This window comes from Lepisosteus platostomus, chromosome 12 (genome assembly GCF_059453375.1).
Source record: "Lepisosteus platostomus isolate fLepPlt1 chromosome 12, fLepPlt1.hap1, whole genome shotgun sequence".
Taxonomy (NCBI): domain Eukaryota; kingdom Metazoa; phylum Chordata; class Actinopteri; order Semionotiformes; family Lepisosteidae; genus Lepisosteus; species Lepisosteus platostomus.
Window position 1 is genome coordinate 18,079,068 of NC_142622.1, and position 26,853 is coordinate 18,105,920.

Sequence of the window (26,853 nt, forward strand, 5' to 3'; positions counted from 1 at the left end):
TGTCTATCTTTAAAGAAATACATTACAATTTGTATTATATAATGTAAACTGACCTTGAATTGAATTTAGTAATATTAAAAGTGGCAGGCTAAATGTCTTGCTTTTTTATAGTGTGAGAACTGGGTTGTAATACTACAAGACCAATTGCGTTTGTTGTGGTTTCTCATAGTTTTTTGTCTTTCTATGTTGCATTCTTCATGTTTGTAAATTCTTTGATGTGCTTCAGAAATATTTTACTAGAGCAAACCATTGGTTCATTATAATTCAGTTGTGTTTCTGAAGTTTGAACTCATTAAAGTGTTACTCAACTTTCCTGGCTTTTCTATTTAAGAAGAATATGAGTTCCCCAAGTCCCTTTCATAAAGTAATGTTGTTATGACAGATGTAATGTTTCAGCACTGATTAATCTTTACTTACAGACTTGAACGAGTCCTTGTCAACTTTTGCTTCTGTTTCCCATATATGGTGGCCATCTTAAAGAAACAAAAAATGCATTCAATTATTAAGTTATACTGTTAATTAACCTGAATTTACTTGATAGGATGGTGATCACTATCTCAGGCCCACTAGTGAAAGAAGTAAGTACAGGATTAACAATGTGCCACTTGACACTTGCTGGAGCTACAATAAGAAAACACATTAAAGAGTGAATAAATATGAGGGATTCTCCTAATTCTATTCTAAATGTCCTGAAAATCCTTCTTTCTTAGGACCACAATGTTTGTTAACAAGCGGCACTGTGTTTAGCACTGCTGCCTCACAGTACTGGGGCCCTGGGTTGCATTCTGCAGGGAGTTAGTATGATCTTCCTGTGCTTGCATGGGTTTCCTCTGGGTGTTCCGGTTTCCTCTAGTCCCTGTGTGCACACCCTGCGATGGACTGGCGTCCCCTCCAGGGCGTATCCTGCCTTGCGCTTATTGCTTGCTGGGATAGGCTTCAGCTCCTCAATGACCCTGAATTAAAAAAAGTGGCTAGAAAATGGAATTCAGGAAAATTCTTCCTGATTTAAAACATGCAGCTAGAAAATAGATGGATAGCTGGATGTTTGCTAACCGCTGTCCTGTTGCATCCCCAAATTGATTCGAAGATCGGAAAAAATCCAATGGCCGTTATTACAGAAGCCGTAGATGTTGATGCTTCCAGGCAGTTACTTTAATTACAGTACAATGTCCTGGCTTGTGCCAAAGGTTTGGAATTCTGCATTGTGTCCTGACAGTAATGTTCTGGTCTAACCTGATTGTTACTTTGTATATCAGAAATGTTCCCCTGTTGTGACTAGTGAGAATAACAAACACAAATGAACAAATCCTATTTCTCCTTATTTGTATTTAATCATGTAAAAATGTTTTGAATTGAATTGCTGCTAAATTTAATCCAATAAATATTAACATGCTTATTTTCTAAAGGGTTATCCATCCATCTTCCAACTGCTTAAACCAGTACAGGTCAGGGGAAGCTGGAGCCTAACCCAGCAAGCAACAGCCACAAGGCAGGATACATCCTGGATGGAACACCAGTCCACATCAGGGCACATGCAGACACAGACAAATACACGCACATTCATACTGTACAGCTTTTCCCAGGTGCTAATTAACAGCTGCTAAAATTAATTTAGCAGCAATTCAATTACCTACCAGCATGTGTTTGGGAAAAAACTAGAGCATGCAAAGGAAACCCACTTAAACACAGGGAGAATATACAGTACAAACTCCACACAGATAGCACCCCAGGTATTGAAACCAGGAACCCAGTACTGCCAGGCAGCAATGCTAACCACTGTACAGTACCACCATACCGCCCACTGTAGAGGGTTATTCTGAAGTAAAATGAATGCTTAATTGTAAATGCTCGAGAGTACAACTATGTAACGGTTACTATGGGTATGAAAAAGATAAAAAGTAGCATTTGACATATTTTCATTTAAATGTTCAAGAATTTGGACTAGGCACTTTTAAGAGATGTGAAAAGTGAAGTAACCTCTGCACTGATGCATAAAGGAAAGCTGTCCTGTGTTCAATGTTAATTAACGAGTCTGGTCCCCTTCCCTCAACAACAAGAAACTGGACAAGAACCTGGGATCTATTTGCTACCAGCAACCAAACATTCTACATGTCCTTCTCTCATTGGCAAGTCTATATCAATAGATTTCTACTAAATTGTATATGAATAATCTAGTACTGATATTTTAAAAGGCAATACCTGTGCCTCTATTGTATTTGTAGCTGTTACTGTGCAAAGACATTTTTTTGTAATTAAAATGAATATTTACTTTTTGACTACTATGAAACAGAATCTATTGTGGTCTTCAGTAGAAGATGTTACTGTTTAAATAATTCAACTAAAAATGTCCCTAATTAATTCTCGGTTTTGTAAGCAGTTATCAAGGTAAAAGTAACAAGAAGTCATTATTAGTAGCTTAAAATAAAAAGCTTAAAAAGTGGTCTCCCATATTTTATAATCAAAGGGTGACTTTAATTTGGACAAATACTTTCTCTTAAAAAAGAACATAACACTGTACATCAGATTAATCAGTATATGCATACATTGTTTGTGAATGATTTGAACCACTCCAATGCTTAGAAAAAGGGTAAGAGGTTGAACGAGGTTTTATATTAAAACTGAAGTATATAGTACAAAATTTAATATGATCTCGTTCTACTTTGTCCTCCCCATAGATGTGTATGATTCTGTAAAAATCAGACAGACAGGACTGCATTGTATAGCTGTAGGACTGTGTAACAAACACGAATGATGAAGTTACTGTATGTATTACTCATTAGGTACAGTATAATGTTACTTTTCTTGCTAGACGCTATCTTGCATAAGAAACACTGGGGCTGTGGAATATTTAGCACTTTGTCTTGTTTCTACAATATAATTATCATCATTTATATAATACTTATACCACAACATGAAACAACATGCAGGAATAAACCAGAAACTACTGTCTTCCTGGAGTTCTGCTCTTACCTTTCAGCTGAAACTATTTCTTGAACCCCTAAATCATTCATCCTACACCATAGATGCCTCCCAGTAAGAGCACTAAAGAACAGAGAACCAATAGTGTTCCTAATAGTGTGATGCAACTATTCTGATAAGATCCAGGCCTCTTTAGCCCACAATATTTGGAAGAAAAAGTGAGACGGGGTGGAAAAAAATCAGGAGCGGATGTGAATGATTTTGTTCCATTTTTGTAAGAAGGTCTTTGTGCGTCAGTGGTATCTTTATGGGAAAACTATCAGGAATTGCCACTTACTGAAGGTCTATGGTATATCAGGTTTACAAACTACACTCACGTATTACACTCAGCATCTGTCTTCTTAATGTATCATTATAATTGGTTATATATGATAATTATTTTAAATTTCTTACATTTGAGACAAAGGTTTATAGTACTGTACAAGGGAGAATATTATTGCTAAGATAAATCAGTGATCTTCATCAACAACAGCAACTTTTCTTCTGTGTTATAATACTGCAGCACAACCTTATTCATGTTACAATAGTCTCAGATGTGTAGTTTGGAAACAATGCTAACTCTGCTCTTTCTGTGTCTCATTTCGATTAGCAACAGATGGAATTGTATAAACTGAAGAGGAATATATGTCAGCATTCACATACAACTGATATACTGCTCTTGTCTCTTTGGTACAAGAGGCCTTGGTTCATTTATAAAGTTCTACACAACTGTTCATTATTTGTTATTATCCTGTCAAAAAGCTTGACTTCTGCTTCATCAACATGTCTTAGGGTAATATTAGGCCAAGCTGTGCATGTAAAATTAGCTGGTAGCAAATTAACCTACTGTAGGAAATGCTGGCCGAGTCTGTCCTTTGATCCAATTCTACCAATATTATTGGGTTCTGATAATCCCAATGTTCATAATTATTTTGGTTCACACTGTGTCTCTCCAGTTGGTGTTGCTAAACCAAACGTATTCTAACAGTATGAAACAATCTGGGTTAAATGCTCCCTGTAACTGAAAGCCAGTAAAATGGCACTGTCACAGTATCTCTGCATTACTGCCAGTGAGTGTTACCATACAGACATTCTTAACTTTCAAACTATTCAGGCTATGATTTAGAACAATAATTCAAATGAACTACATAATTGTATCTGGCTTGGTAAAGGATTTTTACATCAAATGTTCTTGGGTGGACTTGTCGGAACATTAATTCATCTGATGCAACTTCCTCTTAGACAGCTCTGACACATTTTGGATCAAAGGAAACCCAATGGTATGAACATCTACAGTTTTGCTCCTCTGGACATAAAATAAATTTTCTTCATTTTCTCTCCCTCTCCCCAATTCATGTGAAGTACTTTAGAGTGAGAATGTCACAAAATCAGGATAATAAAATGGTCTTCAATAGACCCTCACATACTGTACCAAGAAAGAGGAATCTTGCACTTTCATCAGCTCTTCTTCCCAAATGTGCAGTTTTTTGTCATTCTTTTTAAATAAGCATTAAACCTTTCATGCCTCAACTCACACTCAAACTAAATTGTTTCTTCCTTTAACTGCAACTTGTTGCAGCACACAGTCTTCCTGTTAGCCAATAAAAAAATAAATCCAGCTGTTGGAAATCCAAAATGCACATAGTTTTTAAAACAGTTAGAACTTTCTTTGCTATTTTTATGCCACACTTCAATGAATAGACTTTTTTTTGCTCTGTTTGTACAATCATTAGAAAACCACAACACATTTATGCCAGTGACTCATTAGCACTGTCTGAAATAGAAATTATAAAACACAGAAGCCTCTTTGTATCTGCAGCAGTTTAAGAAGAACTACAGGTTGCATTAGTAACAGCAGGCTTACTTTTCTCAATCTGGAAATGTAGCTATAAGTAGTGTGCCTGATTGTAAAAGCTATAATACTACCCAACTCTGGTGAAAGGTCGATCATGGAAGAAAAATATCTTCGTGAACTTCTTTACTCTTGTGAATGTCATTAATGGTTAATAGATATTACATCACACTAAACACTGTTAACATTGTCCATGCTGATGCAATTTCCCTTTTGGAGATAGGGACCCTCTTTAGCATTTCAAGCTGGTATTAGTGTCTAATGCTGAAATAATCACTCTCGTATGTTTGTAGAAACCACGCTAGGCTTGTGTAGGTCCCTCTCTAAAAATGTCTAGTTTAGAAAGCTCTTGGCGTCCGTGCGCTGCCACTTTTACAAACGCTTACAAATGTAAAATAAAGCCCCCATGAAGAAATGCGGTTCGAGCACAGTCAGCTCTTTGATTTCCAGAGAGATGTTTTTTAACATCGCAATGTAACAAAAAAAAAGTATTTGTGCTTGACTTGGCTTGCCACGGGTGAAGAATCTGCGGGGGTGGGAGTGGAGAGGTTAAGCCTTGTGCATGGACTGTTTCTAGTGGAAACCACCAGGTATCGATTTCCAAGATCTGTAAACGTTACTGAAAAAAAAAGACGCAGATGGTTAAGAGTTTAGAGCGGGGTTTGAAAAAAAAACTGCAAGCAGCACGTCAACCGACTTCATTACACTCTACTGAAGCAACACTGGGCTGACAATAAAAACAGTCAGAGTAGCAGACAACTCATTAAAAGGCCATGACGCTGGGTTTGGATAGCGCAGGCTGCTATGTGGCAGAGACGAAGGGGCAGATGATTCCTCATATTACGTCTGGAGAACCAAGAGGGAATCTCGCCGCCCCCGCACTGGGATATACTCCAAGAGGGAAACCTTAGACCGCTACGTCAACTCTCCTGGAGTAAACATGTTTTGCAGGTTTTCCTTTTTTTTTCGTGATGTGTAGATATGTACAAGCAAATGTGAAATGGAACAATTTGTTGAAGGCTCCTAGTCAGGAAAATAGCTCGGCAGGATTAAAATAAAAAAAAACGTTTTTTCTTCCAGATGAACTGGGACGATGCCACATGTGTGGGATACCTTTTCATGTCAGAGTGTGCCTGAGGACTGATAACCACAAAATGTTCCATTGGCTTTCAGTAACATCTGCAGAATGCTTCTAATTCTGAAACCCTAGGCAACACCCTTTGCCTTGGCAGCTGCCCAGACTTTAGGCAGACTCGCAATATTTCTCTTACCTTCCTTAAAGCAAATAATTACCAGCATAGACATAACATCGAGTAGCTGGAGACATGTTAAGAGTGTTCACTTAATGGCTGCCCGTGGGGATCAGAAAATATACAATTCCGCCATTTGTCATCCATAGCTACCAAGAAAATCAAACAGCTGCTTATGCTTTTAATTGGTCTGTAGAAACTATAGGGGCCACAATAAACAGCAGGGAGGAGCGTCACTCAGCATAGATCAGTATAGAGAGATGGTTAGATTTGTATAGCACTTAAAGCAGATGACTTGATCATGCAGTGTTTGGCTGTGATATACTGTATGCAATGCCACGTTTCTAGCAGGGTAGATGTTGCATGCTTGTGCAGTTGGCTGCAATTGTTGTAAATCATTGTAAACAATGAAGCAGAAAGGTTTTGAGAAACACTGATGCATATGAACTGAGTTACTTTGAAGAAACAAACTTAAGTTCCAGTTTAGACTACAAACACTGAACCACGCAACACCGAAACCTATTTATTTTGTGAGTTACATACAGTATGTCTTTAATTAAGTGTTTCATCATGTTTATGTTAAGGATACTACCATGTGAAAGCCTGTGATCACCTTTCACTCTTATTAAGAATTTATAAATATGTATTTTCAACACTGTACAAATATAATATTGTCATCTTAACTGATGTTTTACAATGGGTTTTTTTTTTATCAAAGGACCAAAATGAGCTTGTACAGATATTGCTTTTGTCATACATTTCCTCTGACTGTGACTGTGACAGCACTGTACAGCTCAGAGGTTGTTAATCTCTTGTTAATTCTTTCCCATTAAGAAGAACAGAACTCTCCTCTGTCAAAAAAAAGTGGGAATGACAAAAAACATCCACAATTATTTAATTCTTGTGGTTTGAGAATGGAAATTCAGACTCCTATGCTAACTATAGAAGCACTTGTAAAAAGATTATGTCTTTTTTTCCTTTCAGAGATCATTTTTGAGTATTTTTTTTTTTAGTAAATCTGACTGCCACCTGGCAAGCTCTCATTATGATAATCTTTCGGAATTAAACTTGGATCTTGCAGTAGACACTGGTTCTTGCCAAAAACAATCGTCTGTGTCTGGATCTGTCTTTCTTTCTCAACGTGACACCTGCTAATTTACCTCTGCTAATTGCCACTGAACGTGTGGAAATGAGAGCACCTTAAAGAACCTTTCAAAGCAGGCCCCAGCACACAATGGCTGTGGAGCAACCTTTAGGTTGTGGCTCTGAGTTGTTTGCTGTGGATGCGAGTTCAGACTGCTCCTTCAGAGTCCCAGGCAGAGGTCCAATCAGCCCAGATGTAAAACCGTTCCTACTCATCAGGGAATTCCCTTTTGTCTGAGTCACACAGAGGCTTCCCCACCACTCCCTCCCACACACAATCCTGCATTCTCACAGGCACGTAGCGGCATGTATGCCAGGACAGAAAAAAACATACTGTTGCAATGCCAAGCAGGGGCGAAATGCAGCAGGACCAATAAACATGTTTACTGCCTGCTGCCCACATGCGACAACACGGGCCAATCCCTGAAAATTGCTGGAGAAGAAATAAACCAGTATTTACAAGATGGAATTAATTTCCTCCACAGCTCAAGTAAAGCAAGGGAAGGACAGATTGTTTCATACATTCTGAACCAAAGAACAAAGCAGCATTGTATAAAATGACCTCCCTGTGAAAGTGAGTTCTGTTATTTTATGCACACTCAAGAGTTGTGCTCTGAGCATGATTTCTGTAACCAATGAATCACATTCCTAAACCTAAGCAACTTCTTAAAAACGAAGACGGTGAAATGAAACTATATTTACTTGCTTGCAGCATTTCATTATAAAAAGGTGCAGAAAAAAACATTCATACAGTGGGTGTTTTTTTTGTTGAAGCTGAGAAGACAGGCTACTAGCGCTGTAGCTTTTAAAATAAGTCCACTAATATGTAGACTTTTCAACGCAATGCAAAGCAGTCTTTTTTCTGTTACTATCAAAGAAATGTTAAAAAGGGGCATACACTTACAGTATCTGAAAGGAAAGTATTTCTGTCATAATGCTCTACAGGGATTCCCTCCCTGATGAGTCACAGTGAACAAGATGCACTTCCTACCAGCACACAAACAGGCCCCAAGGCTAATGTTTAACAGTACATACAGGGACCTAACTTAAAGATTCAGTCACACGTGTCAAAGTTTCAATTAAGGCTGTGAAAACTGTAGGATCCTGAAAGCACTGATCTCTCTTCCTTTAAGCTCATCTTGTGTTTGTTTATAGGCAACACAGTGAAATAGGTGCCAGGGTTAGAAAACATGTTTATTCTAGAACTACACTGGCATTGTAAAACATCAGTATCAGCCAATCCTGGCCAACAGGAGAGTCTTTGGACATTGGTCCACACGTGCTCAGTGGAGCTCATGATTGGAGTTTTATGATTGACCAGGTTTGCCTTTACTTTCTATCCATTTCTAAGCTGCAATAACAGTCAGAGCTTGGACATATTCTTCCAAGAAAGTGCTCTCTTCGCAGAAATGAACTCTGGAACAGTCAGAGACATGTGAAGGCTATTCTTTAATACTCCCTGCAAATATATCTTGTTAAACTCAGGTCTTGGGACTCATACATTATAAAGAGTCTGTTATGCAAACTATCATGGCTAAACAACCTCGCACAATGTGAAAGCACACTGCAATCCTATAAGGTCAAAGGCAGTATCACAAACTACTACTGCCACTCTATTTTGCTAGTTCTGCATGTTTTTCCAGATCAAACAAGTGTCCTTTCAAACCATTTTACTTTTGAGTAAGACCTGCATAATATTCCAGGACACTAGATAATGATTCAAATGTAACACTCTAGATAAACAGAACACAATGAAAACAATAATACTGAATGTCACTGTAAAGAACAATAAATGAAAAAAACACCACACTTTGAGGATCAGAGGCACACTGGAGCTTGATTAACCAGTTGGCAAAACTTGTGAGAACCAAAATATAGGAAATTACTAAAGTGTGGATGAAATAATTAACTTTTCAGTCCAGGTATTTTTAACAACAATAGTCAAATTAATTAGGAAGGCTGGGTTTACAGCTCTTTGACTACTGGAATCATTTTACGTGTTTCCTGACAAGAAACATTCCATTACTAAAGTGCTTCAACGCTGAAGCTCTGTCACACGGAAGTCATATTGATAAACAATTGTAGTTCAGAGCTCTCTTGGCTATAATGGAAAGAAACTGGAATTCATAAAACACAGTATACTCTATCACCAAGGTTGCAAAAGAGCGATATTTGGGGCCACATGCATACTAATTTTTATAAACTGTGTGCTTCTATATTTTACACATGGACAAGTACTACCTGTAGAAACAGACTGCTGTATGTGTCCAACCAACATTTAGTACATTTACAACCAACGCTTGCCAGAGCATTGAGCCACAACAAATAGTTGGCCAGTTGCATAAGGCAATGCAAAACAAACAAGAGGAGGAAGCCTAATGCATTTTATGAATATCAAATTATTTCTACTGGTACCTAATTGAGAACCTAATGATGAATTAACAATAACTCCCTGTTTTGGTACAGCACAGTTCATTCAGAAAGATCATTGCAATTTTCAGCATAGGCCAGCCCTAATGTACTAGAAGGATACTACAAAGTAAAGCAGGTGGAGAAACAAGCAACTGTTTTACCAATTGAATGGAGGAGACAAAGTTATGATAGACGAAACAATCCTGAGGTGGAATTTTTCCAAGACATCATAATGAACAGCCCTACATTTAGTTCACAGGATTTTTAGTAACTACAGGTAGTCAGAACCTGTTTAATATCTCATCTGAAATATGGCACCTCCTGCAACGCAGTACAGTATGAAATGAAATTAATGCTCTATGCCTGAACAGCTTCTGTGGAGCTGTGGAAAGTACTCAATATGTTTTTCCACCATCTGTGAAAGCTTTACACTAGCAGCTCTGTCATGATCTACTGAATACAGGGTTTACTGTTGTGGAACACTTCACCATCCAAGGCATTGTTGACTAAACTGCATAAAAAAATTGGCTGATGCATGGCACATTCAGTAACACTTTTAAGAACACATACATATTTATTCTGTACATAGATAATCAGTCCCTGTACTAAAGTGTATGGTATTACATGTATGTAACAAGAATTAATATTATACATAAAGATTTAATACATTATTTTAAAAATAATTTATGAAAATAAATTAGTTACTGTACAGTATGTTCATCACTTTCTTCCTCCAATCAATAAAAGGAAACTAGAAAAAAGACCAGAATGCATAGATATACTGTACAACAAGGGTGTGGAGTCAGTACATGTAGACCATGTGATATTTACATGCAGCATAATATTTACCGTTAAAGAATTAAAATATATTAATTTCTATCAATCCATAAGTGTGATTTCTGCTGCATGGGAGGCCAGAATCTGGTGTGGCCGTGATTGTAGATAATCTCATGTCATGCAGCACCAGTATGGAATGAGCTACCCAGCCATGTAGTTACAATGGCTTACTTCAAGGATTACCTAGGAGAGATCCTTGGATCAATTTACTATTTAGTACCAAATGGGAGAGATAGATTGAAGGTTCTCCTCTAACTTGTAACTGTTCTTATGTTCTTATGAGCCTCACCATATGTGCAGTTTCAATAAAGTATTATTACCTTAGTGGAACATCAGAAATATCCACTAGTGAATGTTGAAGTTTTGCAGAATGAAAATAGCATGACATAGCAGATACAGTATGTCAGTATACTGTATGCACATAACAACTCAATGTCAATGATTTCAAACTGCCTACTTTCAAATTGTCTGTCTGGAATTGCAGTTATGTTATCTGAAAAATGTTAGTTCACTGACTGAAAAGCAATTTTATGTAGGCATTTAAAATCTTAAAAAGAAGTATGTTCCTCCACACATTAAGTTAAAACTCAGAGAGAAAACTGGGACTAGGAAGAAGGGGTTAAAATTAAAAACGAGTGCTTCAAAGGATACAACAGGGGACACAACTAATCTTGGCTGTCTGGAACAACCTACAGTATGTTGCTACCCCAAGAAATCTGATTCAGTTTAGACCCTGAGGATGCTGCTCAATGAGGTTGCTGTAGCGATACTGCACAGGTCGAGCAACCCAATGAGTAAAATGGAAACCAATGGCCAATCACATCTGCAACCTTTTATGAGTTATTTTGTGCTCGTGCCTAGCTTATATAGTAGTTGTAAATTCACACACTGCATCTTCTTAGCATCTGTAGCATTTTTCATGACAAAGTCAAAAACAGTAAACTAATCCCAATAAAGCTGTCAGACAGCGCCATACTGATGTGGTGAAATTTCTCCATATGACGTACAGATCCCCGCAGCAATTGGCTTGGGCTATCACTTCCTTTGATCCCTGGCTTTGCTCTTTCCCAGTGGAATGGATTACCCTTGGTTATACATCTTTCTGGAATGTGGGGGCACGTCTGTTGCTACTTAAAACTCTGGTATTTCTGGGAGGTGTTTATTGGAAAACATTGCGGAAAATTAATAGTCTGCTTAACCTTCGATTACTGGACTAGTAATGCCTGTCAGGACTCCAGAAACCCATAATTAGGGGGATATTATGCAGAATGGAGGGTTTTTTATTAGCCTTATTCATGAACTTTCCAAGGTAATAGAATTCCAGATTCATGACATAAAACTTTCTGAAAAAAATCTGGACAGAGATGAAGTATATGCACTGCTGGGTCTTAAAGCTGGAAGGGAAAGGACTTCTTTTAGGTTTGAAAATAGTCTGGCACTTCAAAAAGGGTTTGAGAAAAATGTAAAAAAACTGTTTAAAAAAATACATTTTTATAGTTGTAAATTCTGCAGAGCACTACATTACTCATTTAAATTTGCATTTATCAAAATAGATATTAGATATGATGGTATTATATTACAATGATTGCAAGTGAGAACTTGCAGTTATCTATTTCAAAATTAAATGCATTTATTTGTACCTATAGGACAAAAGGAACAAGTCAAGAGTATCTTTCAATAAAAGTCCCTCTACTTTTTGTCTACGTACATTAGGTTGCGGACCTACACATTTAGGACCTGACAACCAATTTGTATAAAGAACCTGGAAGCCCATAAAGACTACAGTTGTTAAAGGTAATATAAGTCAGATAATAGAGACAGCATTAAAGGTACTGTATTTTGAAGACCTCTGAGAGTCTCTCATAATGCTAAACAAACACGATTCTGAAATGTCAATAGCAGGCTCCCTGATGCTTAGCGATCTTCCTTGTGTTCAGCTAATCAGGTTAGCTGCCTGGCTGGCTGGCAGAGGCAGAGAGAGAGACACAAGTGGCCATCCTCTGGGGGATTCCCTTCAGTCTGAGTCTGTTAACACACAGCGACGAACAGTGCATTAACGAGGACAGGAGGGGAGTCAAGTGTAGACTCTCAGGAGCTCACTAATATTGAGGGTTAATCAGTCAGGATGTCAAGGCACCAAAGTGTTTGGAGTGCTGCTTCTCTGAAGAAATACTGGAAGGAGAAGGAGGAGGCAGAGGGGGGTGCGGGGGGGGAGTGAGGGTGTTTCCATGGCAGGCTCACTGTGGAATCTGAGACCAGTGCCAGACTCAGGGAAACCCTCTTCAAAAACAAGAGCGCTCACTTCTCAAGGCCAGTCCAGCTTTCCTGCAGGGCCCTAGAGCCGGCCTCTTCCATTCACGAAACAAAGACCCACACATCTCCTTCATTTGAGCCTCTGGACAGACAGCTTTTCACTTTAGTTAACAGCCTCCATTCTTCTTGTTACAATCAAACTCAGGTACTGTATTTTTTAAAACTGGTTATCCATTTGAGTGTTAAGATTTTTCTAATATCTAAAAAATTGGAAGCAGATTGGATCAGGGTTTTGGCCCCAATCATTTTTGTGAACATTTCACAAAACAGATGAGATTTGATTTCAAGTGAGTTTAAATGATCTGTCTGATAATATAATGCTAATCAAGTTATTTGGCCTTTTGCAAATCTGTGCATCATGAAACAAGTAGCAATAACAATGCACATCAGAGAGCACCTCAGCTAGTGTCCGCAATGGCTTGAATGCATTGGAATGTGTTTTCTATGGTTCCACACCTGTTTAAAATGCAGTGTTCATAGTAAATTTGTTTGTACAGATCAATTACCTTTATAAGCACTCTGTAACAGCAGGTGCATGGCCAGCAGCAAAGGTGACTTGCACAATGAACTGAGGATACTACAGTATCTGCAGACCTATCCCCAGATGTGACCTATTCATTCCTTGTCTCTTCAGAGACCTTTATACAGTCACACAAACAATGAGCAGGCAACCACCTGACTAGTAGACCACCAGATTTTTACCAGGTTAGATATCTGTGAGCCCTGCATCTTTTGAACAGCTTAACTTCTTTTCATTGTGGTTAACAAAGAATTTTGTATTTGCAGGCATTTCAGTCTGTCTCTTGGGGTCCTTGAGATCAAATAAAATGGAGTAAACTGGAAACACTGAACATGTATTTTAGATTCTGTTTAAAAACTATACCCTTACAAGCATAAGAATGTTCATGTTTGTAATTAACAAAGGTTTGTTGTAAATTAAAGAAGGAACTATGTGCTTAACGTTTTCTTTAAAAATCACTCCCCTTAAATTACACTTTTATTGCATTTATTTCCCAATAATGGGACAAATCATTATTTTACCTATTGTACCGTAAAAGAATAATAGGTAAAGTTCTCTTCCCTTTGTGAGTCTAACAAAGACTGAGAATGCATTTAGCGCATGCATTATTTGCTTACTGAAGTAGATAAACATGATTTTCTGGTCAATAATTTTTTTAATTAGTTTAAAATTCATTTCCTGAACCAACTAGTTGGTCCCATTGCCTGAAACAGGTGTTAGGCTGCATATTGCAGTCGTGTTTGGACAAATAGTATATAAAGGGTTCCCACATGGGTCTGAGTAAAAAAACATGGGCATCAGGGTCCAGCTGGCCTCCTCTGATTTTTAATACATCTTATTTTAATAGGTTTTGAATTGAAACTTTTTTAATGTCTGACCATAGCCACAGATACAATAAAGGGACAACAATTATTCATAAATGACAAAACAAACAAAAAACATTTGTCACAATATTTGCATCATATTTTAATTTAAAATATTTACAGGACACCAATTTTGTTTCTTCAGTGAAAAATATGCTCTGAATTGTCTTCCCCCAAATATGTCCAGCTAAAATTTAACAGCTATGATTAGAGTAAAAAATATATATATTTTCCTGCCTCTTACTTAATTTATACCTGTAGACTTCTACATTGACTTTCAAAGAGCTGGGGGCAAATTTTATATGTGAATATCTGTTGTAAATGCCAGACACAGAGCTGCACTTCAGGAGAATGAAGTCTTTTGTGAGCGTTGAATCATTTCTGAATCTCACTGAGGCCGCCGTCATTTCAGTTCTGCTTTATTTAACATCTCGGGGAAAAAAAAAAACCACATACAATGAAATAATGAAATAACAAAAAAAAACCTACAAAGCTTGCCACATTTGAAAATATACACCCCTAGACACTGCAGCTTTAAAATACATTATACAACATGAATATAACCCTCAAGGGCCACAGTCAAATGAATACAGGGTGAAAAATCAAACAAAGTAAAGGATTTCTTCGGGACTAATGTTTTCTTCTGCTGGAGTCTTTATTATTATTAATAATGTGGAAGAGGAGAATTTAAAGGCCACTCATTTCCCCCATAGATGCAGCTTGCCTTGGGGTAATACTTAGCCCCTCTGAATCTGTAGCTCAGCTACTCAGCAGATCAGGTGCAAAAGTGAAGACATTACTGGGCCAGTTAAACTGGAGGGAAAGGCTTAGGCAGGGCAGACTGAGAAATTGCAGTAATGGTAAATGAAGAAACAGGGCCTGCACTTTAAATTCCTTTAGCAGACTTGAGAACTGCAGGAGGGGTTATTGGTTTCCCTTTATTCAAAAACAAAATAACAAACAGTGGTACCCTGACAACATATGATACAGCATGTGCTTACACTCTTCGCCTTTGCCTGTGAAATGTTCAAATTTTCGAAAGCTAATCAAGGAAATTTCTGTTTGTAAATGTCTGATATCAACATCTTGGAACCGTCACTTCCCATCCGAAGGGAAACAAATGGAAAAAAAAAATCAAAACAAATCTTCCAACTCTAGAGTAACTGCACATGCCCTGTTGTGATTCATTCCTTTACTTGTGGCAACCGTCAGTGAACAGACAATGGAAACTTCTGCAAATGTAAATACGTTTGGTTAAAAATATAGTGCCTTAATGTACACCACATGTGGCTTTCTGGCAGGCTGAGGAATATTTTGACGGCAGGGAGAGGGGAAAGCGCATATTTTCGAGGCTCTGAGTGGGAGTGAGACGGCACAGAACAGTTTTCACTCTTAGCTGGCTGCTGTCAGGCGGTCAGCCTACCTGGGGCTTTTTCCACAAACACCACTTTGGAGTCGGGCAGGAAGTTGTGTCCACTCAGAACCATCTTTTTCCCTCCAGTCACGGGGTAGCTGTCCACACTCTGTTTCTCCACCAGAGGCAGCTCCTGGGCAGATCTCTGAGCTGTTTGGAAGAAGCAGTGGTTCCTCACTACTGTGCTCCTTTAAACCCACTCCCCGTCTACCCCCGAACCGCCAGACACTTTTTTTTTTAAAGTGCTTACGTTGCCAAGAGGAATCCCACAACCCCCACTGCTCCCCTCCCTCTTCTGTATTCCAGAAAGTGCTTTCTTTCTGGTTTCAGAAGGAGCAAAAAGATTACTGACTTAACCAAAATGTTATAGAGCCATACTGGCAACATTTCAGCGCAGAGGATTCCATTGTTTTTTAATTACCGTTATTATAGTTTATTACTCCACAACACAGATGCCTTTGACATTGAGTTATACTGTGAAGTAACAAAAAGGCTTTTTTTTTTGCAATATTGACGTACAATAAAATATTACTTAGGAACAGATATTGGCAAACGGAAAAGTTTTAAACAAATGAAAATCATTCTGGACTTTGGAAGAGATTTTTAATATAGAAATCTTAAATTTTCCTGTTGATTCTTACCAACCTTCCAAAACAATTTCCAGTCTGGATATTGCTCTCTAGCCTTACTTGTCTGAGTCAGTATACAGTTTAGCAGCACTGTATAATCTGTTTTCCACAAAGGTATTAAAAAATGAACTGAAAAGTGTTTTCTTAATAATATTCACAGCTAAATATACAAACAAGTTAAAAATCTGAAATAATTAAAAAATGTTGTTTTCCTTCCAAAAACCCCACTACCATCTGGGGCACACCCAGTGTGGGTCACTGTCATGCCTGTGTCATGACAGAATGGAGGGAAACCTTGCAGGCTTTCCCAGACCCATCCTCAAATTGCAAGTCCCCAAAGGGTCCACAGCCTTGCTGGCTTCAACAAGAGGAATGATGCAACTGTCACTGATGACAATGTTGAGACTCACAGGCGCATAGCAAGTCAAAAGGATCAAATAGGCTGACAACACTCATGCTGACACAACCCTTCTGACACTTTGACAAGCATTCATGTCACCTCCTGACATTTTCCACAGCATTTTACTATTCGCATGGTCCAGTGTAGTGAACCTAGTGATTCCATAGCAAACCACTTTATACCCATGGTCACATCACAAAACCATACCAAGAAGTAAAAATCTAAGGTAAACTCAACATAGCAAACTCTCACAAGGGAAATACAAATTCTAAATGACAGCTGCTACTTTGGGAAACCTTGTCACAACCAGCCCAGACTAGAATTGATGGATTGAGAAACCAAACTAATACTTTGAACAAGCACATCTATGCTTTGATCCACAGTCATTGACTTTGTTGTCTGATATAATCATGCTATATTTTACAAAATGGAAATAAATCCTGCAGCAGCACTTGTGCAATATTTTTGCCTTGCCTTACTTTTTTAAACATTTAATGTGGCTCAAGTAACTTGAAAGAGTAAGACCACTGTCCACACCCCCCACAGCACCAATCCACTGCTGTGGACCTCACACTGGCAAGTGTTGAGATATGCTGTCACGCTTGTCCGGTCAAGAAAGTGGTCTCCCCTTCTGTGAAAAGGGTACCATGAGGAATGAAGACCTCACCCAGATTCCCAGAGTTGGTGAACTTACTGGGATTTTCCTAAAAGTGTTAATGGGAAACCTAACAAATTAATGAGAAAATCAAGACAGGATTTAATTTGTCCAACATTGTACTGTTTGCTTCTATTTCCAGAGAAAGAGCCAGAATCTACATTAAACATAAAACAGTGCTGCTGGCCTAACAAAGCCCAGGGGCTGATGAGCAATGGGCTTGCATCTTTCTAGTTAAAGACACAGAGTGGAGAGGGATGGAAAACAGCTTGTTCCCTAATGAGGAAGTGAGAGAATCTAGAAAAAGTAAAAGTTAGAAGACAAGAGTTAAAAATAAATGTTTTGTTTTTGTTCCAAGATGAATGAGATGCTGAGGCTGGGACAAAGCTGATTGGCTCTTTTGGTCAGGTATGCATTCTACAATATCTGTTTATCTGTTTTTGTAACTGGACATACATGGCCATTATTTCAATGGGGGTGCAATAATGAGTATATTCCTTTCCCAGTTGACAGAGAAGAGGCAGTGTACTCACAGCACTCAATGGGGTTGGATGCCACCTGCAAAGAGACAGTCCGGCCATTGGGCTGGTTGATGTGCACGCGAAAGACCATCCTCACACGAGTGTTCTTGCGCCCAATATCTGTTTCCCCCTTTCGGAGCTCAATATCAGAATTGCGGAGCTTCAGGATTCCAGCACAATCGATTCTGTCAACAATAACAAAGACAGAAAATTAACCTTGTAAAATCAAGATGGGGGCAGCACATTAGTGAAGTACTGTAGTTAGCATTTCTGCCTTGCAGCGTTGTGGCCCTGGGATCAGTTCTGGACTTGGGATGCTATCTGCATGGAGTTTGGATGTTCTCCCCATGATGTGTGGGTTTCCTCCCAAAGACATATTGGTAGGTTAATTGGATTCTGGGGAAACTGGCCCTGGTGTGAATGTGTGTGTTTATGTCTGCATATGCCCTGTGATGGACTGGTGACTTGTCCAGGGTGTACCCTGTCTTGTGCCCTTTGCTTGCCAGGACATACTGCAGTTCCTTCATGTCCCTGTAGCGGATAAAATGGTTACCAAATGGATGGATGAAAATCAAGAATGAAACTACATTTATACATTACAAGTGAACTTCAAGGGACCACTTTTTAAATTGTAGACAGTTACAGAGTCTCAAGGATCTGGACAATGTGTTCCACAAAAGTGGCACTCCACACAAGAAGGCCCATTCTAGTGACCATTGAGTAGAGACAGGTCTATGGTGGAGTAAGACCTGAATCAGAAGATCTAAGATCAAGAGCTGGACTATACTCATACATTAAGTCGTTAAAATCACCTGGAGCTATGCTATTCAATATCTAACCCATGAGCATATCCTTCAACAGCCAAGCAGCTGATTCAACACCTAAATAAGTTTGAATTTTCTCCTACTTATTTCTGACAAATCAGAGGTATTTGGTATGTGACTTCTTTTTTCTCAATCTCATTTGCAGTCTGACATAGTTAATGGCTTTGAATCAGAGAGTCAAATTTGAACAACTTCAATATCAATTATGAAAGTTGTACTTGCATTTGACAATTTCTCAGCTGCTTACTTTTACAAAAGAAATATTATTTAAGGCTCAAGATAACTCACTTTTTCCTCATGTATTGACTATCACAATTCCCTACTTGGTGCTCTTATTTTAACTTTTACAGTGGCTCCTAGTCCTATTTCGTATTGATATTAAAATTGTTTTGCTAGATATACAGTAGAAGGCTACTGAACTCAGCCTCTTCTTCCTAGTGCGGTTTTACTGCCCTACATTCCTGAGTGAGATCTTCATCTTCAGGATTCTGGACTAATGGTCATTCCCAGAGCACGAGTGAAAACATCAGGGAATAGCTCCTCGTCAAGCTGCATCTTCGTGGAACTCCCTGCTGAAGTCTATCAGACAGATCCAAATCTGTTTCTGTATTCACATCCCAGCTCAAGATTTATTGAGGTGGGATTTGTAGAATGCTTTGAGGTCAAATCGGTCAGGTCCACTGAAAGCTCCACTCAATTCCGCAGACCTGCATTTTCACACCAAATCTTAAAAATTACTGTTTTGCACATTCATGACTTAATAAATGTATAAATATACATTTTTACGATCCACAAAGTAGGCTCCCGTGAGATCCTTTTTTAAGGTCTTTGCTCTCCCCCCATTGATATTTCCAGCAGAGTAGCCTGCTGGCTCAGACATCACTTTTAACACCCACTTCTGCAATTATTCAGACAATTTATTAACATTTTAGTTCTTTTCTTTCTTGCTCCATATTTTCAACTTTTCAGCATCATAGCTTCAGCATTTTTAACAAATGCCACGTTTACCTTTAATCTGTCTGGGGTTTTCCACTAAAGGATTTTTTTTTCAGTGGAAAATACTTCATTTGTTGCCTTACCCGCTCATGAAATTATAAAAAAAAGGACCTGGATTGCTCAGTAAAGATTGTGTCTAGAAAAAGATTACTTTTGTCATCTGGGCAGATATTTACATAATTCCTGTGTTTTTTAATTATGGATTAAATTCACTGAAAGTAGTACAATTCTGCTTATTAAAACGAAATATGATTCCATACTAAAATAAGTTTTCCTTTAAATTCACATTTAGTGTGAACTCTACCTGATTTAAAACACGTAAATTCCTACTTCTATGGTTGATGGTGGATATTATTTTTATTTAAAAGTTTTTTTTTTCTGGAAGGGATAACTTGCAGATCTTTTTCAATAACATTTTGCAAGACAATAAATAGCAGTTAGGAAAGACAAGGTGACTTGTTTAAAATACAGAAATGTTTAATAAAATTAGGTGAGTTATTGCATTACAGATGCAATGTAGTTCTAAAGTTTTAACAACAAAAGGGGACACAAAAAAAATCTTTTTAACTGTCCTCAACCCACACAGGCACGCAAAGCTAGCCATGACTAGAACTATCAAGATGCCTTTTTACAACCTATGGAAAGTCTCCACCAGGGCTGGTAAGTGGAGCATAACCTTTTGCTGCCACCAGCCTACACTTTCCTGTTGAAGCCCTGGAGAAAACTTCACTTTTACTTTCCTAGCTTGTTCTCTCTTTTTGAAAGACTACAGTTTTCAAAACCTGTTCTGCTACCACCACTTAACTTTTCAGGGTAAGTATGCAGTGCACTTTATAAGTGTTAATGAGTATTTCAGGAAAGCTAAACACATTGTTTTGCATGTATAAAAAAGGATGGAAATTTAGTGTAAGTTTTTTACTTCTTTAATTACACTATTAACACTACATTTAAAAGATCTCCCATTGAATATGTAACCTACTTCAACATTTGCAGGAAAATTTCTAGGTTTGGTTCTGACATTTATACCTACAGCCCTGAGAATACTTTGAGTGCACACACTCCATACAAACAGATGCCCCATTAATTGCCTGTAGCCACCCAGATTGAGTGCAATTGTGTGGTGTGTTCCAAAGTTCCTGCATTATTTTATATGTAATTACTTTTAGGGCAATATGCTCAATTCTCTAAAAAGAAATGCATATTAGCTTTCAGAAGCCATTCTTCTGGGATATTACTGTATTTAGTCGTGTATATTCCCTTAGTCAAAGGAGCGTTTCCTTTACACATTGGATTTGTTTTTATTTTTGTTACATCATCTAAACAAATCTGTTCACCTCATGAGGATATTGTGATTTTTTTTCTCAAAAGAAATTGATTTTGTCTCTCCCTTGTCAAAGTATATTAAATTAAGCTCAGGGTATCGCCTAATGTGATTTAAGTCTCCAGCAACAAAACTCCTGTGACAGTATAAAAATATCAGAATACATTTTTTTTTAAAATTGAATTTCTGGGATACCCTTACCTCACCCAACATTGTCAAGGGAGAGTTGAACTGTTCCAATGCAAAAGAAAGGTTTAAGAGAGGCCATGATATAACTACAATTACAGTTCATTATTCCTCCTGAACAATGCTGAGTGAGGGCTTGCTGACCCACAGTGACTTGATGAATCCATGCCAAATGCTACTGCCTGCAATGAAGGCTGGAACAACCCCTGGTAACAAGCCCTGAGGGATCTAAACTGGGTGTTTTGGAACTTGAGCTCATGAGTTTATTAGCAGGAAATTTACTACCGATAGCATTTGGGGCCACTCATTTCAGGACAGTCCAGCTTGCCAGATATAGAAACTATAAAGTTGCAGCTAATCAGTTTCCATAGCGATAGGTAAAGTTTGCTTTGGACTTTTCCAGTGATTAGATGGATTAGGGGAGTACACTCATTTAGAGGGTGCTACTGAATCTTTTGCATGGCAGCAGAGATCCAGTTCAATCTGAGGCTATACATAAAGAGTTGTAGTCTATTTCGCTGTCTGTTGCATACAACTTTTTGAGGCCCCCTTGCATATTGTATTAAATATCTGCAAAGTGCCAGAGTTTGCCTTCTGAACAGAGCAGCAGCTCCTTGGCATTTCCACAGCACGGCTTCTCTGCCGTCTGCCCCTCTTGTTATTTAATTGAAACCAGCAAACAAGCACAAAGTTAGACGGGAGGCAGTTTTTAAAGAAAACCCTTCGGCAGTTTCGAGGGCCAAGGAGGGACCGTGTTAGCTGGAGCTGTTGCTGAAGGTTTAACACGCGGGCGTGCGCGCACGCTCACACATTCGCACAGAGCGAGCAGGGAGGGCGGAGGGCGGCGGACTCACATGGCGCGCATGTTGTTTTCGGGCAGCAGCGGGATCTCCAGCACCTTGGTGTTGGAGAGCATGACCTCGTGGCTGGCGGTGGAGACGGTCTTGCCCGTGATGCGGTGGACCTGGTAGAAGGCGTGCGGGCGCAGCAGGCGGTCGTCTGCCGTCCCGATGAAGAGCTGCAGGGTGAGCGGCTCGCTTTCCATATAACCGTGGAGCTGGCAAAAGAACAGACATCTCCAGCTAGGCAACATAGATGTAAACTCCTAAAGACCAATTTAGGCTTTTACAGGCAGAGGCCCCTAATTCGAACAAAATAAGGACAAGAGAGTATTAATGATAGCTACTGACTGCTATGTCCCAGTTTATTTTTCAGAAGACATGAAGAGCATTCATCAAGGAGTAAATTTAAATCTTAAATCCAGAACATCCCCTTCAGCTTTTGTTTCTTCTTTTTCTTGTTTTGATCTCCAGGTCAGTTCAAAGAAAAGCTCACCAGCTACAGGGTCTATAAAATAAAGATTTGGTGGACTTAATGAACAGCAAGATCTAAAAAATTCTAAGTATTTTCATTCACAGCATTTGGACACTGTTTTTCAAACTTATATGAACATCATAAAGTGCTTTGTAATTCTATTATTTGGGTCAGCCTAGATGAAAAGTAGGTTTCCTGGTGTTATCTGGAGCCTGGATAATCCACCAGTCAGTTTTATTGTGTGTGTCACAAGTTACCCTGAAAAATGTCCTTTTTTGTGACAGTGAAGCATATTCCTGTGGAAATCAAATAGCAACTTACGTTTGAAAGAAAAATGAAAGTGTAAATTATAGTACAGTGAATGAAAGTTATTCATACTAAAAGTATGATCATTTATTAGAGCTAATGATTATTTATCATACAAAATGTGGAAAACCATATGTAAACATTTCATTGTGTGAGCGCAGCAAATCATGGTAAAACAGAAAATGTTTCTGCAAAAGTTACCATGGCAAACTTTAATTTAGGATAAAGATTCTGAAACTATGACATACTGTAATCATCAGATTTAAAATGATTCCTTAGTTACAAGTGGAAATGACCTGTGATTCAATTTAATCCCCATTTCCCAGTTTATACATGACCAAGGATATATGAATTACAGTATTAAAAGGACTGGGATTAAGTTCGATATAATTAATTATGAATATGGGCAACACAGCAGACAGTAATGATAAGTAGTACCATAGCCGTTGACACAATAGGGAGTGCTGTAAACCTTTCTTATAAAAGTCTTCCATCTATCTACTTTGTTATAAAAGTCTACCATGAGCAAAAGAGACAGGTGGCAGAAATTGTTGCCCTCAGCTCTCTGTCTAGCCAAATCTTGTCAGCTATATCTTGCCACTGTTTATCTACTGAGCTATGAAGAATGCCAAACTACCACCACATCCACGACGCTTTTAAGGAAACTCAGATTCCAAATAACCCCTGTTTACTGGTGAATCCAATAAATACAATTCAATGTATTTTTATATAGCGCCTTTCACAACAAGGTTGCCCAAAGGCACTTAACAAAGCTGTAAAATATAACAAAATGTGATATAAATATAACAACATGGAGACCAGATATTGACCTCCCAAAGAAAACCAGTAATCTGGGTGATGATTTTTTCCTACCTTGACTTCTCTATTGTTAACAGTGCATTGAAAAAACAATTAATTTTCCTTTTGATTACCAGTTGCAGAAGTAAAACAGTATATATCACAAGTGAGGCACCAGACAATATTGAGTAAATTAAAAAAAGATACTGTATTCATGGGCTTCAAACAAAAAGCAAGCCAAAGAGTGTACGTTTAGTATTAGCAACGTTAGTGACATTAGAACAGTGTGAAGAATTAAACTTTTTCAGAAAGCAAAATTTGTCATAACCTAAAAACATAACATTTTCCATGACCTTATGTTGTTTAGTGAACTTCTTCTAACCACTGCAATTTCTGAGTACCAGGATTTTGGAATTCACCTTGTTGAACCTATACTGTTTTGATTTTGATAAGTCATATCATAATACATGAAAATGTGGCTTTTTATTTTTCAAAAGTCTCCAAAACAAAACCTTATCTTCTTCACAGGCTTTTAACTTATTAAAAAGAACAATTTGGAATCCTGAATACCTTGCAAACATCAGATTTACTTTCACCAGTAATTGATATTGAACCTTTTTCTCTTTTTTATTTTTTCCAATGTGCCCCATATTCAGAACCTACAGTTGTAAACCCACTGGCCTTACTCTTGCATTCTCGAGGGTGGGACACATCCTCCAAAATATGTGTTATCTCAAGCTGCCTGCCTGTCCCCATCCCATATTGTTTTCTGGAATTAACACTGTGGACCCGTTCATGGTTCTTTCCATATCAAATATTTGAATGTATGTGCGTATTCGTAGAACAAAGGATATCAAAAACTGTGTTCAAAATGTACAGTATGTGTGCAAATTCTTTTAAGTACCTGTCTTGCTTAAACTACACCTTGCAATACTGTGAGTAAAGTACCTGATTATTTTGTCACCAATTGGGAAAACAACCCTGGGATCCTTTAACTTATCATCAGATGCTTCTCCTGAAGGGTCCATGTTTGATTTACAAGAGGTGTTTGGGTCTAACCGTTCCAAAGAAAGCAAATATACACATATACTAGGGCATGCTGGGCCTCTCTTGCAGAGTAGCCTGCTTTTTTATACAGAATGCAACATATGCTATGATTTTCATTAAGTCTTATAACCTTCTGGCAGGGGGCCAGCTCTAATACTGCATGGAGATGAAAGGGCTACTGAATCATAGAAACCACTTCAAACAACCAGGACTCCATGCCTCCCTTTCACTGGCAACTATTAACAGCTACCGGTTTCTAATAAAAAAGAAACAAAAATCATTAACTTTGGGCTCACAGCTAATGAAGCTAAAAACAAAACAACAACATGGCCTTGTTCAGCTGTAGCCCATCAGAACTTTGCGGTCTTTGTTATTATACCTCACAGTTAGTTCTAATACCTCACAATCGTTAGACGTTTGCTACATTCTTATCCAATTTTTAACTCACATTATTTCTCAATAAACATAGCTGTGCATTTCCTACTTGCAATCACACAGGAAAGGAAGGGAGTCCCTCAATCAAGAGCAAAGCCATTATTCAAACTAGCTGAATAATTTTGCGTCCTCTCACTGCAGACACAGTATGTGATTCTATGGTGAGTAACAACAGCCTTTTCAGGAACCGTCGACTACAGCCTTGACTTCATTCCTTTACATGAAAAGATTAATGTTGACACATCTTTTACATCTTCTAGATAATGTAGGCAAACAATTAAAAAGGGAAACAATATTAGGATACATAGTTAAAAGCACAGAATTTCTATTAAGGGATATTATGTTAATATTGTATTATGCACTGATAAAGTCTCACTTAGAATATTGTGGACGATTTTGGTGACCACACCACATAAAAGATATTGCTGATCAGGAATCCGTCCATAGAATAGCAACCAGATGCATTCTGGGGCAGAAGGGAATGTCCTACACTGACAGGCTGAAGGAACAGAACACCTTTAGTCTTGGACAGAAAAGACTAAGAAGGGATGAGAAATGGCTGCCACTCATATATATTAATACAGATTCACACAGCTTTAGCTTAATAGATAACTCGCCTTTTAAAGTGATGAAGACAAGGGGGAAAATGTATTTAAACAGCCATTGGCTGGAGATGAACCTGAAGCTTCTGATAAACTCTGAAGTCTTGAGGATCTGGCCTGGGGACATGCACAGAATGCATACTTAAAGGAAGGGAGTGACACCATGAACTGTGTAGAAATGCCATATCTGTATTCACAGCACTGGAAAGTAGTGAGGGGACAAAAACCAGACAGAGGACTTAATCAAAATTGATCCAATGTGTAGAAAGCCTTTTGGTAGGGGTTAAACAATTCTAATTCTTCTACAGTATATAATGCAGAGAAGGTGCTGTTCATTTAAATCTGTAATAGGATCTGTTCTTTTAGGCCCTATGCTTCTTCACACCACTGTGATAAGTATCTTGTGCACTTGATGCTTTGGTGATTAGGCTTGAACCAAGATGATCACAGGAAGTCCCAATAAAGGAAGGAACAAGGAGGGAGGGTGGCGGTAGCGGGGGTGGAGAGGCATGTTGAACATAACCCAACTGTGGCAGATGCAGCTTTTATGATGCAGCTCACCCAGACTAACAGACAGGCCGCAGAAAGCACCCGGTGCCCTGCACTAAGCTGCACTGCTGGAAACTAGACAGCTGCACTCCCTCCTTCTTATTTTTTAAAGAACATTGCTGATGTGTAAATAAACACCCTGATGCAAATGACTTTCTGTGGTTAATACACGTTTAGGGGTGGAAAATGAAAGTAGGGCAGGGATGGTGATAATCTAGTTAGGCAATGCAAAAAAAAAAACCCTTCGACTGTGGCTTGTTCATCTGCTCTAAATTCTCCCGCATACCACTTGAAAACTTGTACCCTTCTGCACATTGAATCCTTGAAATGATAATAATTCACAGACAGGCAGAATGCATCTGTAATGAAGCCTTTAAACAAATGAGAATCGCTGCTTTCTTATCTTTTGTGTTTCTCTTAAAGGACAGAAGGAATTTGTTTTTGAATTATTAAGGTTCACATTCTGTCTGTCTGCCCTGCCTTCAGTTCAACCATAAAATCTGCATATCGGAGGGTCTCAGCAACGTTTCTGGCTGACCAACAGTGATACTAGTACACAAATCATCAATTTAATTTAGATGAGCAACACGGTAGTCATGCCGTACAGACGGTGCAGCAGAGCACAGAGGAGCCTTGTGACACACAGCAGGAGGGGATTTTAGAGATGATTTTCAGGTGTCCTGATGTATATTTGTGCAGCTGGTTTCT

General features: G+C 38.4%; 1 protein-coding gene across 4 annotated transcripts in view; it reads right to left on the bottom strand.

Annotated features, from left to right (window-relative positions):
- Positions 1-26,853, bottom strand: part of nfatc1 (nuclear factor of activated T cells 1) — a 106,702-nt gene that overhangs the window by 53,867 nt on the left and 25,982 nt on the right. For all 4 annotated transcript variants that reach the window (XM_088601264.1, XM_088601268.1, XM_088601267.1 and 1 more), the window contains exons 4-7: positions 21,949-22,151; positions 17,780-17,952; positions 15,572-15,712; positions 418-473 (exon numbers count right to left, since the gene is read on the bottom strand). In XM_088601264.1, the coding sequence (XP_088457390.1) occupies positions 418-473; positions 15,572-15,712; positions 17,780-17,952; positions 21,949-22,151 (573 nt within the window). The remainder of the gene's footprint in view (positions 1-417; positions 474-15,571; positions 15,713-17,779; positions 17,953-21,948; positions 22,152-26,853) is intronic.